Source organism: Bacillus rossius, chromosome 17 (assembly GCF_032445375.1).
Source record: "Bacillus rossius redtenbacheri isolate Brsri chromosome 17, Brsri_v3, whole genome shotgun sequence".
Lineage (NCBI taxonomy): Eukaryota > Metazoa > Arthropoda > Insecta > Phasmatodea > Bacillidae > Bacillus > Bacillus rossius.
Window position 1 is genome coordinate 1699222 of NC_086344.1, and position 19658 is coordinate 1718879.

Below are 19658 nucleotides of genomic sequence, written 5' to 3' on the forward strand. Positions count from 1 at the left end.
ATAAATTTTCTCTATTAGTTTAATAATATGCGTTGTATTCGAAATAATGTTTTTGAAATGCTCACGCACAATGCTAAGAGCGGACAAAGGCATGATCATTTTCTAAATAGAAATTTAATGTGTTATCATCCTTTCAGGTGGTGTCGTTCAACGAAGCTTTTGGCAGCTTAGTAGGACGACATGAGCTGAGGAAAAGAGATGTTGATTGCTCTGTATTACCAGATTTAGGAGAACGAGTAAGTATGCAAGCATTATCAAAAAATTACCTCTTTCAAGCTAATTATCACAAGCTATGATAATCATATCGATTTCCCGTCATTGATTGCATACCAGGTTTATCCTGTTAAATTATGACAATATCATCTTGGCATGTTAAGATAATTCTCAAAAATGTTTACAAGATATTTTTTTAAAAAGCTGTGATTGTTTTTGTAAATGTTTATTATCATGATCAATTTGGTGAACTTTTATAGCTCAAGAGTATCTTTTACAATAATATGATGTTTGTAAGTTTCTGACACAGAAACAATTGCAAAAACTCTATCAAAATAATTTAACAGGAAAAGCACATACAATAAAATAATTTTTAAAAATATTAAATAACCAACAATGATTGTAAAACCAATTTTTGCCAAACCACCTCTCATTTATAAACTGAAATTTATTTTTACGTGTGTTTATAATTTTTTTATATTTTTGGAATTTCAGTTATTATAAGTAAAAAAAGTTAGAATTGGTTTGTTCATAAGATTGTTTTTATTAAATATTCTCTATTTTTCAGTTTTAATGCAACGTAAAATTTTATTTAAATGATGGATTAATTTAAAATCTATATTTGTGTATCCATGCTCGTAAACAAAACTGTGCGTTTTTAAAATATCCTTGCAATAGAGAAGATTGAGTTCATATAATTAATGGCAATATCAGTTGTCAGTTCCTAAAACGTAGCAATTGTATTTGTATAAATTACGTGTAACTTAATAAAAACCAAAATTTAATTAATTTCCGTGGACTTCCATGCAAATTTAACTACCTGCAATATTACGCAAACAATTATTTGAAAAACCTTTGCTAAAATATGTCTTGTAAATATTTAAACTAAACAGTGCCGTTATTATAAAAAAATAATTTTGAATAATAAAGAATGTGTCAGAATTTAATGGACAAATACTGGCTACATTTTATTAAAAATATATATACTGGAAAACATATCAAAACTACTGTCGGTCTCAAGTATTTCCGAAAGACTTGAAGTTGGAAATAAAGAATATTTTTATTTTAAAAATGGGAGAAAGTATTTGAGATCAAAAATGAATCGCTTTGATACGGTTTGATTAAACAAATCCGTACAATAACAGCCAAACTCGTTTGTCTTAAAATAATTTCAATGATATAAATGTGAGTAGTAAAATGCTACAACAAAGTATGGAAAAAAAGTTTGCGAAATAATTCTACGTCAGATAATTTTTTTTCAACGATTGTAATTATATTTTTAATCGAATATTTTTTTGTGCTTGGTTCCATTCATAATAATATATTTATATTACTTGGAGGAAAAACATTATTCAGCTCCATTTTCAAATGCATATTATAAATAAATATATATATATGTGTGTGTGTGTGTGTGTGTGTGTGTGTCTTGGGAAGCACATTGAATCATATGTCAAATCATTCTTTAACTTTTCTTTCGTAAGTGAAATAATAGGCGAAGTTTTCGTCCCGATTTTGACTCATACTCTTTATAACAAATTATAACAAATGATTGATCTAAACAAGAAATCAGTGTACGTAACATAGGTATGATAATCCTTGAGCTACAGCTTTCGCTGTGTATTACTCATAGTCAAGCATCTAAAATTGCACAATACTTTACTTGTAGCATTAAAAAAAACTTATTTGAATTCCATTCTGATAATACAACTGATAAATATTATTTTTAAATGTTATATATACATTTCAATATATTTGTTATCAGTGTCTTAGTGTTGTTTACTAGAGTCCTTAAATTAACCAAAGTTCTGATATTCTCTTCAAAAGATCAACAATACTATTGCTGTTTGTTTTTTACCTCATTCTTGATCTTACATCTTACCTGCAGATTCTGTTGCATTTAAAAATTGAAAAAAAGAATTAATATTTTAGAATACATAAATCTTAGTAAAATTCCTTCGTTAAAAATTGTAAACTACATTCTGAACCTGAAATTCAAATCAACTACTCCTATCAATATTTGAAAAGTTATGGCATTTGTAACATATTAGTAGCAAACTCAATAAATGTATTGCTCTTGTATCTGTAGGGAAATTGTTAGCCATTAATTTTTTTTGAAAACATTCTTTCTAAACTTGAATTTCTAATGAGTAGCATGTAACACTCCTATAATTTCTTCTGCATTATTACTCTACGGAACGTTAGGGTTTCTCTGCCACTATTTTGAACGAATGTTGAGTTACACATACTGAAATAAGTTTGATTCGTATTGCTTTCACTACAAAGCTGATAATTTTACGAGGGGGAAGGAGAGACATTAACGATTATTATTGAGAAAAACAGTCACTCAATAACAGTGAGTGTATGTGACGCTTACTTTCTGAAGTCTAAGCGTAATGACTGAAATCCTTTATGTAAATGTACTTAACAAAACTCGATGGCCTATTTCTATAGGTAATCAAATCTTCACTGAGTTTTTCCTTTTCCATTTTTTCTTCAGTTATCGGGGAAAGATATTTCCTTAAGATTTCGGATATCTTAGGTCTTACCATGAATTGATGAGGTGTTTTAATTAGCCCTGAGATTAATGATTTAAAATGGTCAAGCTCGCAATGCCATGAAATAGTTTATTTTAAGTAATTGTGTATCCCATAGAAAACATTTATTGACATTTCAGGGAATATGTAATTAATGTTTCGAAAAACAGTAGTTTATAAATTCTCTTTTTCCAGCAAAGATCGTATTTTAACGTGGATTTATAATGAAATAAGAAAAGTTCTTCAGTTGCTAGAATTATATTACGAGTAACAAAGACAATGGAAGTAGCGCTGAAATGAGATCCTGGAATGGGGTGTATCAGTACAGCTAAAAGCAAAAAACAGCTTCGGCACTTGTTTTAGAGGAGAGGGGTTATTGAAGTAATCCAGTTCCATAGTTAGAGGAAATCAGGAAGATGTAATAATAGGGGATTATAGATGCACCAAAAAACCAAACTAACGGGTGTTCTATGACAGATAAAGTGTTAGCCGCAAATATTCGCGAGTGAAGGTTATCGTCCCAGTATCAATTAAATCGTATCCAGGCAGATAAAAAAAACTCTGGAATACAGCACTCAGACAAGCAAATCTGTGTGCCGTATTCATTATAAAAATATATATTTATATTATAATTAGAATTTACTTATCTTTGATTGCAAAGTAAATTATGTAGTGGACACATTCCAATTTATTAAGTAATTAACATTAATGGCGTATCGTCAGGTAATTTTTTATTTTGCTAGCGTTTTTTTACACCACAGAATACCAAAGTCATAACGGCTGTAAATGTGTTGGAAATGTGTTGGACATGTGTTGGACATGTGTTGGACATGTGTTTGATAAGTGCTGGACATGTGTTGGATATGTGCTGAAAAGGTGTTGGGCATGTGTTGGACATGTGTTGGAACCCACGTTTTCCAAAATGCTAGTTACGCGTGAATTAGGAACGATAAGTTGTTTTTTTTTTTTTTTTGAGAATACTGCTGACACAATCTGATTGGTCTGGTGGTAATGTTTGTTGCAGGATGCTACCGACAGCTGCTGCAGCAAGACTATCGGCCTGGCCGAGCGGGTTCACGGGGCACCCGCAGCGCAACATGCGCCGTCGGAGGATCCTTTGGACCACGTGGCTCACGGACCTCAAGGTCACTGCAAGTCTTAGTCCCGCTTGTTTTTCCAAGTGGGTGCTGTAAGAAGTGGCCCTGTAAAGGCGCCAGAAAGTTAACTCTCCATGCCTTTACATAGGAAACCACACAGACAGATTGTTGTAAAATTTGTATATTTTTCTTGTTTTACGCATTGCAGTAATAACCTGATACTACAAGAGGAAATACTGAATTTTAAGTTATTCCCATTAAAAATTAAATATTAAATATCCTTGTCAAATTAAGGCCACACTAGATAACGAAAAGATCTTGGTATTCAAACTCAAATAAAGAAAAAAATTAAGATTGGAATAAAGGAACGTTGGACTGCTTTGCACAGATGATTGGCGGCCGTAGTTATTGCACTATCGCCAAACATCTGTGCAAAGCGGTCTAAAGTTCCTTTATTACAATCTTAATTTTTTTTCTTTATTTGAGTTTGAATACCAAGACTTTTTCGTTGTCTAGTGTGGCCTTAATTTGACAAGGATATTTAATATTTAATTATTAATGGCAGTAACTGAAAATTCAGTATTTCCTCTTGTAGTATTAGGTTATTTCGGCAATGCGTAAAACAAGAATGTTATACAAATTTTACAACAATCTGTCCGTGTGGTTTCTTTATGTAGAGGCATGGAGACTCTGTTAATTCATCCAGTGGGAAGTAGATTCAAGTAACAAATGCGCTTGCTTTATTCAGATAACTGTACGACAGTTCTCTTGACGCGCCTTAGTATACACCCCGAGTCAGTAATTAGCGTAGAGACCCGATCACGTGTCGACCAGTCCAAACGAGGGAAAGCTTGCTGTCTTGGTATCTGCCAACGAACATGCTCAGGATGAGGGTTCATTGAGAACAGGACATTCGGGTCTATGAAAATGCACGAGAGGTTGTAGAGGCTCTAATGATCAGAAAAGTTATCTGTAAGGAGTGGTCTAAGAATCGTCAATGCCACATACAATTTATAGAAGTTTGAAGTAATCCTTGACATTAACTACATTTCAGTGAACTTATTTTTAGTATGGTATTCATTAAATAAGTTAATATAAATTCATTCCTTGTTTAAAAAAATGATGCATATTATGTAATAATTTATAAGTTAATTTTATGACTGTTGCGCATGTACGAATTAATTCTTCGATAACTCTAAACTTCTTTACCAGCTACTCGACTGCGCATTTATTCATTGCGAATCAGCTCGCTATTAGTTTTAATCCAGCAAGTTTTCTCATTTTTAGGCTAGTCTTATGCCACTCTTGTTTAAGTATAGTTTTTAAAGTCTATTATTAACTCCAACGTATAAAATTCATCAAAAGTTCACAGTAGTTGGTTTTTGGTTACATTTGGAAAATATTATATAAAGCAAATAAAAATATCAAGAAAGAAACGTATATCGACGGTAAAATATAAATTCTGATATTAGCACTCAGTGAACTAGTGATATCATTGGCTTTTCCACAAGTAGTTAGAAAAAAATACCCCAATTTAGTTCATGAAAATTTGAACGAGAGCCATCCTCATATAAAATTGACCACCACAAATTATTTTTATATCCTTTTTTTATTCAACATCTTAAAAATATATGTTGAGATAAGCCACTTTATTCGAGCTTTTGTTGAATAAAGCTGGTATATACAACATTGATAACCAACTTCCCGGGATTAGCCTGGAGTGGTGTCGAATGAACGTGGCCTATACTGGGATTCAAACCCGGTTGTTCGCGAATGTGATTTCAGTGAAGATACACTGTGTACTTAAAACGTCTATTCTAGAAAGTTCAAATAGCTAACTTGAGTATTGTTTTTGAAAATTGATCCTTTTAACCTAAAATAATGTAGTTTTTCTTGTGAAAAATACATATTAATTAATTTTTTACTTTTTATTTTTTAGGTGACCGCAAAGAAAGAATCAGGGTAAGCATACATATAAAAATTATATTTTATTTCTTATTGATTTAAGAAAACGTAAATATTTTTATTTCTAATATTTACTGTATGGCAGAGAAAAATCATATAACAATAATATCAACCACATTCATTGTAATATTTTAACAGGCATGATGTGTGAACGTTTTTTAAATTTTGGTTGTATAAAAAGCCAATTATATTTTAATACATGTATTCATAAATTTTGGGATGAAAACATACCTTATTATCTTGCTGTTTAATTTAAAAATAAGGTATTCTACTAGAAATAATAAATACTGGTTATTTCTTTGTTTACAGTGCATCATTCAAGAGAAACTGCAAAACGCATCACTCGTGAGTAAAAAATATTTTACTTTTCTAGTCACTAATATAATACGCAATTTGAAATTCAATCACATTTTTTATACGGAAGAACATTTAGTGTTTGAGGTTTTTGAAATAAACATATATAGTTAATTAATTTCCATATTTTTCTTAAATTATTACATGTTTAATTTTTACAAAGATCGTGTACTACTTGTATGCATAATAAAATCTAAAAATTATATTACTGAGCTTTTCATATTCTCGAATAGTTATATTTATAAAATTGTACATTTTGGATACATTTGACATCAAGTATTATCTTTTTTAGCTAAAATCTTGGAGATAATACATATGTACTCTTATTCGACCAGGCCAATGTTGAAAGATTCTGTTAATATTACAAAAAAATGTATTTAGTATACTTGAAACCTGAAAACCATTACGTTATGTTAAAAAAATGTAAATTGTCTTACGTTACAAGTGAAAAGAATCTGTGATACTTTGTGGAAAAAAGAAACTTATTCATGAAACATCCAAAAAATCATTTCGTGTTTCTTGGCTGTCAAAATAGTTACAAATTTGAGAATTTTGAAATGCCAGGTAAAGTTAATTAATATTTTCTGAAAGAAATCAAAATCATTTCTTGAAGTAGCCAGTGGAATTGCAGTTAAACCTAAAAAGTTTCAGTTCTGCAATAAATTGAATTCTCTTTAATTGTGCAAGTCAAAAACTTTAAATATGTAACTTTGGCAGCTAATTATGCAAAACGTATGTGCTGCATATATATTTCATTTCGTGAAAGTTAAACAATTGAAAAAAATCCACAAGTATATCTGTAATTACTGTAAATATAAAATCTTGAGCTGAAATGGGAGGCACCCCCTTGACACACCTGCTGATGTGCTCGTAAGCGCTACCGCACGGTGGGAACTTATTTCAGCTGACAGAGGACAGAAAACTCAACCAAGGAGCTCTTGTGAGTCGCATAGTCGAACTGATGCCCAACGCCACCGCCTGGACTCACGACAAGATCCAGGAGATTGTCAGCAGCTGCATAGCGTCCGCAGGTGAGATAAAGGAACCAAATTATCAAGGATCGAACTTATTTTATCAAATTTTGCAAAAAAAAAAAAAAAGAAGGGGTGTATCTGTGCTAGTGAGGCGGGACGATAAGCGCGACGCTCGCTGGTGCTTCTAGCGCGGTGTCTCCTCTGGACTGGCGCGCAGTCTTCTCGTCGTGCGCATGAGCGGTGACCGTAACATTATATGGCCGAGAAATGAAGATAAAGGTGTAATGCAAGACCCTTAAGTGCTTTCAAGAATCTATACCAGTTGTTTTACGCCTAAAATTTACTCTGAAAACATGCGTTTTAGCCATTTTAACTCTTCTCAAAATACAGTTTAAAAACGTAATCAGAAATCAAAATAACTTTTCGTCCCTCAGCGAACTCTTAAATGTTTTTCGCAAGCAGATCCCCCCTCGGATATCTTGAGTAGTTTTAAATCGCGTTGTTTTTCCTGAAGCTCTGCGCACCGTGTGTGTGCCCGGGTAGGCGGAGCCCTTAAAGCTTACATTTACCCTCTATTACGAGTATTTCGAATTTTACACTTCGTACAATTTATGAAGATACATTTCGAGAAACACAATATAAAGTTATTTTTGTACGTGTTGAATAGCTGTGGAAACAATGAAACGGGCATTTAAGGAAATCACCTGAAATAAGTAAATACAAATTTTAAATAGGGATAGACTATTTTACTGATTTTTTAAAAAGTATATATAAACAAAAAATATATTGGCTTAAGTTGGTCATATATGGTGACAAAAGTTTCCACGTTACACGTAAAGGAGTTTCCCTAGACGAAAATTAAATAAATAAAAATTACGAGACTTAAAACCTAATTGCACACTAATACAAAATAACTATAATTAAATCTGTCATTTTTAAAAAAATAATTTTTATAGTAGAAATATTTAATCATCGAAACATATTCGAAAGACTGTCTAGTTCAATGATTTAGGCAGGTGGGATTAAATTATATAAGGAATTCACACTCGGGTTCAGTGATTAAACTTCTATGTAAACCGTTTTAACAGCTTTGAATAGCAACAAGATGTTGGCACGAAATATTACAGCACGTAAAAAATATTTACAATTCAGGACTACAAATAGACAAGACACATGTATTCATTATGATGCGTGCCATGTAGCTATTCCCAAACTCTTGTAAGGTAGTAGTAATGACATGCATTACATTTGCCACTGTTTTCCTGTTGTTATATTTTAAATATAAATATTTTATTAGTTTTTCTTTGTAAAACAACATTGTATTTATTTATTTATTTGCAAAATAATGTAGTAAAATACGTGACACTGGGACTTATTTTAGGAACTCAAATTTGATACATGTTTACATGACAGAAAAGGGGCTTCGCTTTCTTTGTCAGGAAATCAGTCCACGGGTAAAAAGCAGAAAAATCTTTAAAATTATATTGTATTCATGAATGTATGGTATTTATTTATTCTATAAATAGTTTTTTTACGTAATTAATTTTTAAATTTGTCAAATAATATTTTAATTCCCCTGTTCAATTTTAATTTTCATTATATGTCGACTTTACCACACATGTACTCATTCTGTTCTCCCACCGTATGAATAACGGTGTCTGCTAGTGTACTACCAAATAACAATTTTGCATAAATGTTGTTTTTACTAAATTTTTATTTAAGGTTATTAAATAATATTTTGATTCTCCTGTTTGATTTAAATTTTAATTTGAAATATGTGTCGACTTTACCACCCATGTGCTCATTCTGTTCTCCCACCGTATGAATAACGGTAACAACAATTTTTCATAAATGTTGTTTTTTTTTTCAGAAGAGAAAATGGTCGGAGAAGTCACCAATTGCAGCTCAGGCGCCTCAGCGTGGGTGATGTGTCTGAATCGCAAGATGCTTGTGGTGAGCCTATAGATTTGTGGATTTACTACACAGCTTTATAGATCTACTGTTACTTGTAGGAACAAGGTAATATATTCACGGCGAAGTTGCGTGCTGGCTTGGGTGCGAACAGTTTGGGTTTGAGTATAGGGTAAGTTCTGTCTGAAAATGTGTATTTGTGTAAAGCAGTTGAAAAAAAACAGCTCAAAACAGCCATCAAAGGGTTGCCAACAGATGTATCAAAATTCGTTACGAATGTGTCGCCCAAAGACGAGAAGATTTGGCTCGATCACATCGAAAGGTGACAAAAGAAATAATTATAAATTTACTTTTGATAGTGCGTCAAATATTTTCAGTTGGCTTCACTAGCGGCTCTGAAATTTTTCAATTATGATAATCTTATACTTTCTGTGTTCAGTACTGGACATTGCGTTTTCTGTTCGCTAAAATAGTAGGATAGAAGAAGGTAAAATACATCAGAATCTAATACGCCTAGGTTATATCCCCGCGACGATAGCTGGTAAATTATTCATAACATTTTCAACCCTTTTAAAACGTTTCATATAAGGGAAACAATGCTTTTTAACGCTCGTGCAACGCATGTTATTGAATTTAATACTATAAAAACTGTTACTACACTTAGGGGATATTAGTTTGATATTATTTATGCCATGTAAAAGTGTTTTAGACCTCAAAATTACGAACGGTATCAATATATTCCTTAATATTGCAGGTTTACTTATTGCGACCGATATTGTAAATCGTAATGTCAGTGCAAACCAACGCTTAATGTAAGCTTAAAAACATCATAAAATAAATACAACAAAAACAAACAAAAATAATCTGAGGTTTTTTAAATTGTAAGTAAGCATTTATAAAACCATTACTTATCAAAAAATTAAATATTAATTTGATGTTTACATAATTAGAAATTTCAAAAATTTGCCCATGTTCTATTTCATAATGCACAACACTACAACATGAAGCTACTAAAATCGTAGTAAAAACATCGGTATTTCGGTATTCTATGAATTAACCCAATTTCATCATATATTAATACTCAAATGTTCTATAAGATAATTGTAATTAAATTATATAAAACAAGATACAATAAAAATCTTTTTATATTTGTACTTGTAAATATTCAAAATTCATGCATCCATTGCAAACAAATTTTGGTATAAATATTTTTGAAATGAAATTTAAAATATCGGAGCTAAATAATAATTAATTAAACAGCTATATATAATTTTAATTATTACTTTATCAGATTTATTATGGAAATATTTTTTCAATTCACTAAAAAGTTGAATTAATTTTTACTTTTAGTTATTTCATCCTTGAATGTTGTCCGGTTATCCTAAATAAATAGATATCTCAAATAGAAAAATGTGTTTGTCAGCTAAATGTAGATATTTTTGTTATAAAAACTGGACTTTTTATTGGCCCAGTCCAAATTTGATAAAAAAAGTCATGTAAGTATAAAATTGACATAATTTAAGAAAATGATACTAATGATTTCTTTTTAGAAAAAACCTCAATTAAGAAAAATAAATGCTTAATGAAACAGATTACTAAGGTATGCATAGTAAAATAAAGCAATGAACATGCAATCAATGACATAAGTATCTTAAGTCTAAAATTATTTGATAATATATCAGAAATGAATTGAAACGTTTACATACATAAAAAGGGTGTACGACAATCTAAACTTTCTATAAAAAGAAAATCAATCTTAGCAAATACAAAAATATCAACAGCATAATTTTGATAATGTAGCTTAATTCAATTTTGTACTGATTATGTTAACTTATAGTAAAATAAACTTTACGTGCTTCTGCGTTAGAGCAAAAATCACATTTATTAATAAACTTGTATATATTTGTTTCAGGAATGCCCGGACGAGTACTGGGAACACAGTAAGTTTTTTTTAATATGTCTATTATTAATAATTAAGTAACGGATAAAATGGCTAATTTGAAAGTAGTATTTTAACCCAAACATTAGCTTGGTTAAAATTTCTCATACGCTTTGATATTTTAGTTTCAATAGTAAAATTATTTTTCACAAATGCTAAAACAACAATAACGGGGTGCCGTTAAGCGCGAACGCTCGGTACTTCAGGTGACCAATGCTACATCTTGAACGCTTGATCTTGCAGGTGAACAATGCCACATATTGAATGCTTGAGCTTGCAGGTGACCAGTGTCCCATATCGAATGCTTGATCCTGCAGGTGACCAGTGTCACATCTTGAACGCTTGATCTAGCAGGTGACCAGTGTCCCATATCGAATGCTTGATCTTGCAGGTGACCAGTGTCACATCTTGAACGCTTGATCCTGCAGGTGACCAATGTCACATCTTGAACGCTTGATCTTGCAGGTGACCAGTGTCACATCTTGAATGCTTGAGCTTGCAGGTGACCAGTGTCACATCTTGAATGCTTGATCTTACAGGTGACCAGTGTCCCATCTTGAACGCTTGATCTTTCAGGTGACCAATGCCGCATCTTAAATGCTTGATCTTGCATGTTACCAATGCCACATCTTGAATGCTTGATATTGCAGGTGACCAATGCCACATCTTGAATGCTTGATCTTGCAGGTGACCAGTGTCACATCTGGAACGCTTGATCCTGCAGGTGACCAGTGTCACATCTTGAACGCTTGATCTTGCAGGTGACCAGTGTCACATCTTGAATGCTTGATCTTGCAGGTGACCAGTGTCACATCTTGAATGCTTGATCCTGCAGGTGACCAATGTCGCATCTTGAATGCTTGATCTTGCAGGTGACCAATGTCGCATATTGAATGCTTGATCTTGCAGGTGACCAATGCCGCATCTTGAATGCTTGATCTTTCAGGTGACCAGTGTCACATCTTGAACGCTTGATCCTGCAGGTGACCAGTGTCACATCTTGAACGCTTGATCTTGCAGGTGACCAGTGCAACAGCTTGAAGGGCTACGTGATCGCGTGTCCCGACGGCCCGCCGCTGCCCGCGCTGGGGGAAGACGGCACGGCGCAGGGTCCCACCCACGGAGTCCACACGTACGGCATCTGGGACAAGATCTGGGGCAAGGTCAAGGACACCGTGAAGGACCTCGCCAAGGACGCCCTGGGCAAGGTCGGGGGGAAGGTGGTGGGAGAGATCCTGGATCACGTCCCCATATAGGCGCCCTGCGGCGGACAGAGTCTACCTCCGAGGAGTGAGTATTCCGACGCAACGGAGCCTACAATCAGCCCGCTGTAAGACCTGATTGTGTTTCAATTCCAGCCACCCCAACATGCCAAAACAAACCTTTCCATTGTACATTATGGTTTGATTTCATTTACATTGCCCCACTGTAAAGCAAAAGTGGGTTAGTAAAATGTTCCAGTTAAAAAGTTCCAAACAAATCTATTGTTAAACGACAACATATAATAACAAACCAAAAAAATTCAGTAATAAAATGTTACACATAGTCATAAATATAATAAGTAAAACTTTATCTTTGTTTTAATAAAACGTCACGTTAATTTAAACGAAGAACAATGATGTTGACCATTATTTTTGTCAGTAACTAAATATTTTTTCCTTTTTTTAGTTGTATCACAAATCATCCGAAGTTCAAAATTTTTATATAATAAATTAATATATATGGTTAATAATTTTAAAAAGGTAAAAAAAATAATAAATTGTTACAAAAAAGCGTTTGTACTTTTATAATATAATTTATATATAGATATAATTATAATTTTATTTCGTTGCGTCAATTATAATGGACCACCCAATCATGCAAGGATGTAAGTTTAGGCACTCCATTAAATCAAGCATATTTGTAGGTGTATTAAATTTATTTTTGAAAATTCGGTTCACTCTTGCGTAGTGGTACTAAATATTTATATTCATGTTTATCATTTACACACAAAGAAGGGAACTGGTATCATTGCTATAAGGAAAGTAGGCTTTAATGTACACGGTGAAGCCTAAAACCCTGTACAAATACATTCACAGCTTTTTTTAAAGTCTTAAATTGTGACCAAATTATAATGAGTGAACGGTCACAGATAAAACTAATGGTTGGTAAACATGGACTTAATCACTAGTTAGTCACATTATACAAAAAAAAAATTGAAATATATATTTGATAATTATGTTTTGTGGAGAATTAAAAAAAAACTAGCAATATGATAAAATTTTCAAGTGCTCATTTCACTCACACAATATTGCCAACCAATATTATTGCAGCAGATGAAAACATTTCATCTCAATTTATTTTATTTGCTAATTGCGTATGATAGTTATTTAGTAGATCATGAAGAAAATGAACCCTAAATAACTTCACATAGTTTTGAATTTGTGTATATTCCGTGACATAACTTTATTCTGATTTCACTGTTCTAAAAAAAGAACACCAGAGTTCTGCGTATCTTCATTCCAATGTTGTTGTACAAACAGGATGGTTAAAAAAAATCCACATGCTTTTCAGTATTTGTAAAAAATATATATATACCAAGTGTTGGTTTAAAATTATCATTTCAAACTGGAGACAAGTAGCATGGTAGAGTACCTTCTGTCCGTTATTTTCCCTGCGTGCTAGCTCCTAGTAGGGGACTGTGTGTCTTTAGCTTAAGCCAACTAATCCTCTGTGTTTCACAAGCATGTTATCATAGAATGTGTACTTTTTGCAGGACTACCAGTGCAAGTCTCTCGTCATACATCAAACTGAAGCTATTCAAGACACACTGAAGTGAACTCTTTCAACCAAGCCTGCAATAAACCCAACTGAACAGATCTCCGCCAGAATTCACAACATACTTATGTTTAAATTGTAAATTTGTTGTTCTCTGCTACAAGACTTATTAAAATATCTGTTATTGCATACGTTTTCTATATTTAGTACTTCAGCCTATCCAGATCACTAAAACCTTTTTTTTCTTGAACCAACAAAGATAAATTAGTACCACTAAGCTGAATAATCTAGAGCCTTTTATTTTTAGTATTTTAACAGTTATTAACACCGAAATGCATTAACACACTGCAATAATTGAATTCTCAGATAGCTAAAATATTAGTTTAAAATAGACTATTAAGTCTGGACACGGATTAGAATCTTGTTCCAATTCTCGAAACGACCAAATTTTTTCATTCATTTAAGTATAAAATAAATTTTATTATGTTCTATCATTTATGGACGTGTCCACGAACTAGCTAAAATAATATCTTTCATAGTTTATGGAAAAGTAAAATAAAAATTAATTGCATATAAATTAATTATATTAATTTACAACGTCATAAGTGCTCATGCAAGCATTACAAATAAAAATGAAAGAAAAATTTTAATATTAATATATAACTATTACACATAATTTTGCGGATTTATATTTTAGTCATTATTTAAAACTATGTATTGTAGTTTTTTTCCCCATCTACATGAAAATGTAAATAAAGAAAACAAATTGAAAAATTTTGTACACAGAATTAAAATGTATTGCACGACTAAAATGCCAGCAATAATTATAATAGTTTACATTATACAATAAACTTTCGAAGACATAGCTTAATAGGACACGAATATTTAGAACGTCTTTACTTAATCGGAAACTTCTGAAAGTTTTACAGTAGTGTTACAACTTATATAATTTTTAAGTGCACTAACATGCACTTGTATATCAGATAGTTTCTGTGATGATTGCAGTGTCATGGAGTATAAAAATTAATGTTTAAATATACTATTAAGTTGATACAATCTGGGTTTCTAAGAACCTATGCATAAATATTTTGTTATAGCTCTCAAAATAAAATGGTCATAAATATTATAAAAATTCTTAGTATCAGGATTGCTTTTAGAATTATTAGCCTTCACTTTCTGTGAGAATTTTCACCATCGGCTCAAAACACAATTTTTAAAGTTGTAAATCACTGGGGTCAAATAAAAACTATGTTGAACAGAAGCTAAACCTTAGAGGATATTTCTTTCTGACAACTAGTTTGGCCATAAAAATTATATTTTGACTTGAATAATATTGTAGATAAAAGTGAAAAAAATAAAAAAAGAATTTTTGTATTTTTCAATTAATTTATTCAGCATGATTGCCAATAAAAATGAAAATAAATGCTTGAAATGTAAATTACGGATAAATTGGGCCTAGATTTTTCTTCAAAAAGATAAAAACAGGTTTATTCTTAGAAATGCATTTTGTTCTGTTAAAATAAATTTGTTTGTGATCTTCAGCCCAGCCAAGGCGCGATTACTTCACTTTAAATGTTTTGATATTTTTCATTTATATTTTTTATATCCACCAAGAGGTGTTTGATCTGGGCATAAGTGCGAGGTAAATTTTTAAATAACGTTTGAATAATATTTTAATTTTCTTTTTAGTTTTGAAGATAAAAGTGGTCTAATTTGTAGCGGATCAAGTTAAAAATTTTGACAGAGATTTAAGTCGCTTTGCACACAAAATACGAGTTTTGTTTTTCAAAAAGGGAATATTTCCCTCGAAAATAGAAATGTAGTGTTGTTATGAAGAATTGTTTGTTAATTTTGGTGAAATGTAAATAAAATTTGAAGTTAAAGGGTATATGTCAAGGTCAATGTCATTCCAGCATGCTCAGCTACGCCCTAGTCGTGAGGTCACAATTCACCGAAACCAACACCACCTCAATTATCGATGGTCAAAGTCTCTCTATAAGTATACTATTCGGGGTAGATATGATTTTTAAATATATTATGAACTAGTCGTTCAATACTCGCCAGTGAAATGTAAATATCCAACCTCGGTAAGGAGCAAATTCATGTGTATCATTTTGTTCATGTTGAAAATGAACTAATATAACAAAACTCGGATATTCAAAACAAATTAATTCATTTTTAAATCATGCCAAGCTTTATAAATATAACCATAAATATAATATTCGCTATTAAAGTTCCATGCACGACAGAAGTAAAAAAGTGCTTGATAAAAATAAATTATTTTATTTTTTGATCAAACTATCCACATAAATAATTAATGATAATAATAAACTCAATCACACAATCAATATCTATTTTCTACGCGAAAAATAAATTGTAGATTCTTTAAATTAAATAAATACGACAGCGTCAATCATTAGCCATTAGGAAAACTAAGATATAGACAAACACAAACATCGTTACCAGAATTCCGTAGCATCACTACTGCGTTGTATATATATATATATATCTCTTTCCGAGAAGCCTAATATGTACATCAAGTTCTGTCCCTGCCCGAACACGCCCGAATATTCACCTTCAGCCAACCTCGGGATTTGTTTTATTTTTGCGCAGTAAAAATGAATTCAAATATTAAAAGTGTTCAGTTAGGTAAGCTACATTAAAACACTTTAAAACACTATGGACGGTTAGTTAGGTCAGTATAGCTACATTAAAATAAACAGAAAAATATAAATATATATAAATAAACCCAAGGTTGGCCGAAGGTGAATACTCGGGCGTGTTCGGGCAGGGACAGAACTTGATGTAGGTACATCTTAGGCTTCCCATATAGCATGCTCAGCTACGCCCTATAAACCCCCTCCCCCCCTCCTGACCGTGACGTCTTCCCATTTGACGGCTAGCGCATGTGTTTGAGTGGCGTCGCCGCTGACGCACTCTCCTCCTCTACCGGTTCCCCCACCACGTACCTAAATATTCCCCTCAGGCGATCGGAATTTTCGTAACGCTCGACAATTATTGCTCCCTCGGTAAAGAAGTTTCACTTCAATAATAATACTTACATGAAAGAAAAATGTTTTCTTGGGAAGATGACCCGTGGCAGGGTGCACAACAATGAGCTCAGACCCCGTTGTGTTGCCCTCTGCCCAAATACTCCCCTACTAGACGCCAGCAAATCGACAGACGTCAGGCGCAGGCGGGTCCCTATTTATATATGTGATTATATATAATATATATGATTGTAAAATTGTTTTTGCTTAAACAACTGAAATCAGTCTGTGAATACTTCCTACATTTACCTACCTAAAAATGAATCTTATAAATCTGATTTAACATTATTATTACATAAAATTGTATTACTACTACTATGTTATTTAAGAAAAATTAAAAAAAAATAATTTTAAGTGTCGTGTTTGAACACCGTCAAAAGTTAGTCTTTGAGGTTTACAAGCGCGCTCTCTTCCACTGTGCTACCGAACATATTTGGATTTTGTAAAGAAGAATACTTATTATAATCATTGTAATGCAAAATTTCTGACGTATTTTCAAAGGTTTTATTACTTTTTACTTTTGACCATTTTAACTGACCAAATATATTCCAGGGTTGTTTCACTATCATAAAGTGTCTTTATTTGGCACAAAAATACGTTTGTCATCTCCCTTAATGTACACGAAATTGACTATATACGGGTCTATGTTTCCACACGTGGGTCAGCCATCTTGACCGTGATCACACATTCCCGTTCGTTCGACTTCCGTTCCGTTCACGGAATTACTCCTACCGAATTCCGTTCACCGAGATCTGAGATGTTGAACCACCTAAAAAAAATTGGTTGTCTGTAAAGTCGGTTAACGGGCGATAGTTTAACGTGACAACGTCATAACAAAACATTGATGAAATGATTGCATACTTTATGAATAAAATTGAATAATTTTTATTTTAATAATAAAAGAATTAATACTTGAAATTATACTAGTATTCAGATTTTTAAAATGCAAGTATAATAACCTTTACTGCAGAAATTGTTGTTGTAATAAGCAATGAATACCACATTAACTTTTCACTTCACTTTATAAACAGTCGAGTGGAAGATAGATAGATGCGGCGGAAGCGTACAATGAGCGTAACGGTACACAGCGTAACGGGACACTTTTTCGTGCGTGCAGCCGGCGTTCAAAGATTTATTAGACGTTGTCACGTCAAAAGGTCATACGGATGGTAACGGAAAGATTTAAATAAACCCGACTGCAAAGCTCGCTAGACCCTTGACCTTTGACCCGCTGGGCTGAGGTCACGGAGATAGCAGCGCCGAAACTCGGGTCACAAAAAGAACAGCGTGCCCCTCAGAGGCTTAGCAATCACTGAGTCAGGAACTGTCAGGAGACGGCGTGGTGTGACGCAGGTGAAATCATTTTTTGACGTGGCAACGTCTAATAAATCGATGAACGCAGGCTAAACGCACGAAAAAGTGTCCCGTTACGCACATTGTCCCGTTACGCTCATTGTACGCTTGCGCCGCATCTATCTCTCATCCACTCGATTGGAACAACCATCGATTTGACTTTTTAGAGGCACATTAAACTTGAAACACTCCCATTCGTTTCCTACTTTTCCTATCATCGTCCTATCCTTTACAGAATAACACAGATTGGAAGAAGTAAAATAGCAAACATGTATAAAAGTTATAGTTAAAATAATCTATCCGTTAAAGTAACAAACATATTTGAATTAATGAGTGCAAATAAAAGTAAATTTATCAATTAAATTGTAGATTTCATTTCACTTCTTCTTTGTATCCATACAAAATAGTGATAATTCAATAAAAATGATTCAATTTTATTCATAAAAGTATGCAATCATTTCATCAATGTTTTGTTATGACGTTGTCACGTTAAACTATCGTCCGTAAACCGACTTTACAGATTACCAATTTTTTTCTATCTCCCCATCGCCATATTTACTCGCCCAAAACCTTGCGGAAATTGCCCTTTACCACGTCTGATGTTGGTCAGTAAGTATGAATGAGAATCTCCGCCATTAAAAACAGTCACTTTCATTAAAAAAAAAAAATTAGTCATTTGAAACTGTTTCCACGCTGGAAGAAAAAAAATAGTGCGTGGAGTCCCTCCGCGCGGAAGAAGTGAAACTTCGTAATGTGGAAATGAAAATAGGAAGGGGTAGAAATTGATTTTTAGTGAAATCATATTGTATCAAATCAAACTAAAAGAATAAATCATGAAATCATTCAACGATAAAAGCTGTTTATTTAACTAAGTGGACGGGTTCGCCCCAAGGAGAAAATTGACGCGGCGAGACCTCGTGGACATAGAGAAATGACACACACTCACTATTTTTGTGTCTATGAAACCTAATTTTTTTCTGCAATATAAATTGTAATATACAAAAAGGGTATTGAAAATTGAAACAAATATGGCGACACTACAAACGGTCAGGATCTTAATTTTTTTATTACTCTCTACTTAGTTCCTTACAATAGCAAAACTTAATGGCTACCCCCTCCATGGTAGCGTTAAACGTTTAAAGCAACCTTCTTAGAAGTCGCATTACAAGTTTCACTTCAAAAAATTAAAAAATTCTAGAATTTAGCTAATGTTTTGCGCGTGTAGTCAATATGGCGCAACTATTAGCTGAAGGCAAATACAGCTCCACAAATTTACCGTGTAATCATGCACGTGTGGCCTCCCCTGCTAAAGTTCGAACAGTTCCGATGTTTGCCGAAGAAAAATGTTAGGTTATGTTTGGTATGTGTAATAATCGGTTAGGTTATGTTGCTATAACTGAAATGAAAGTTTGGTTAAGTTAGGTTAGATTCCTTTTAAAATACTTTATGACCGTAAAATAAATAAATCCTTCAAATACACTGTTGTTTTTTTCGAGAACGATCGGCAAAAT

At 32.7% G+C, this 19658-nt stretch overlaps 1 protein-coding gene across 2 annotated transcripts in view; it reads left to right on the top strand.

Annotated features, from left to right (window-relative positions):
• LOC134540760 (uncharacterized) overlaps positions 1-13933 on the top strand; it is a 40094-nt gene extending 26161 nt beyond the window's left edge. For both annotated transcript variants that reach the window (XM_063383665.1, XM_063383666.1), the window contains 9 exons: positions 138-236; positions 3772-3892; positions 5784-5806; positions 6119-6154; positions 7068-7194; positions 9008-9090; positions 10961-10988; positions 12008-12277; positions 13743-13933. In XM_063383665.1, coding sequence (XP_063239735.1) covers positions 138-236; positions 3772-3892; positions 5784-5806; positions 6119-6154; positions 7068-7194; positions 9008-9090; positions 10961-10988; positions 12008-12243 — 753 coding nt within the window. In that variant the 3' untranslated portion in view covers positions 12244-12277; positions 13743-13933. The remainder of the gene's footprint in view (positions 1-137; positions 237-3771; positions 3893-5783; positions 5807-6118; positions 6155-7067; positions 7195-9007; positions 9091-10960; positions 10989-12007; positions 12278-13742) is intronic.
• The last annotated feature ends 5725 nt before the right edge of the window (positions 13934-19658 follow it).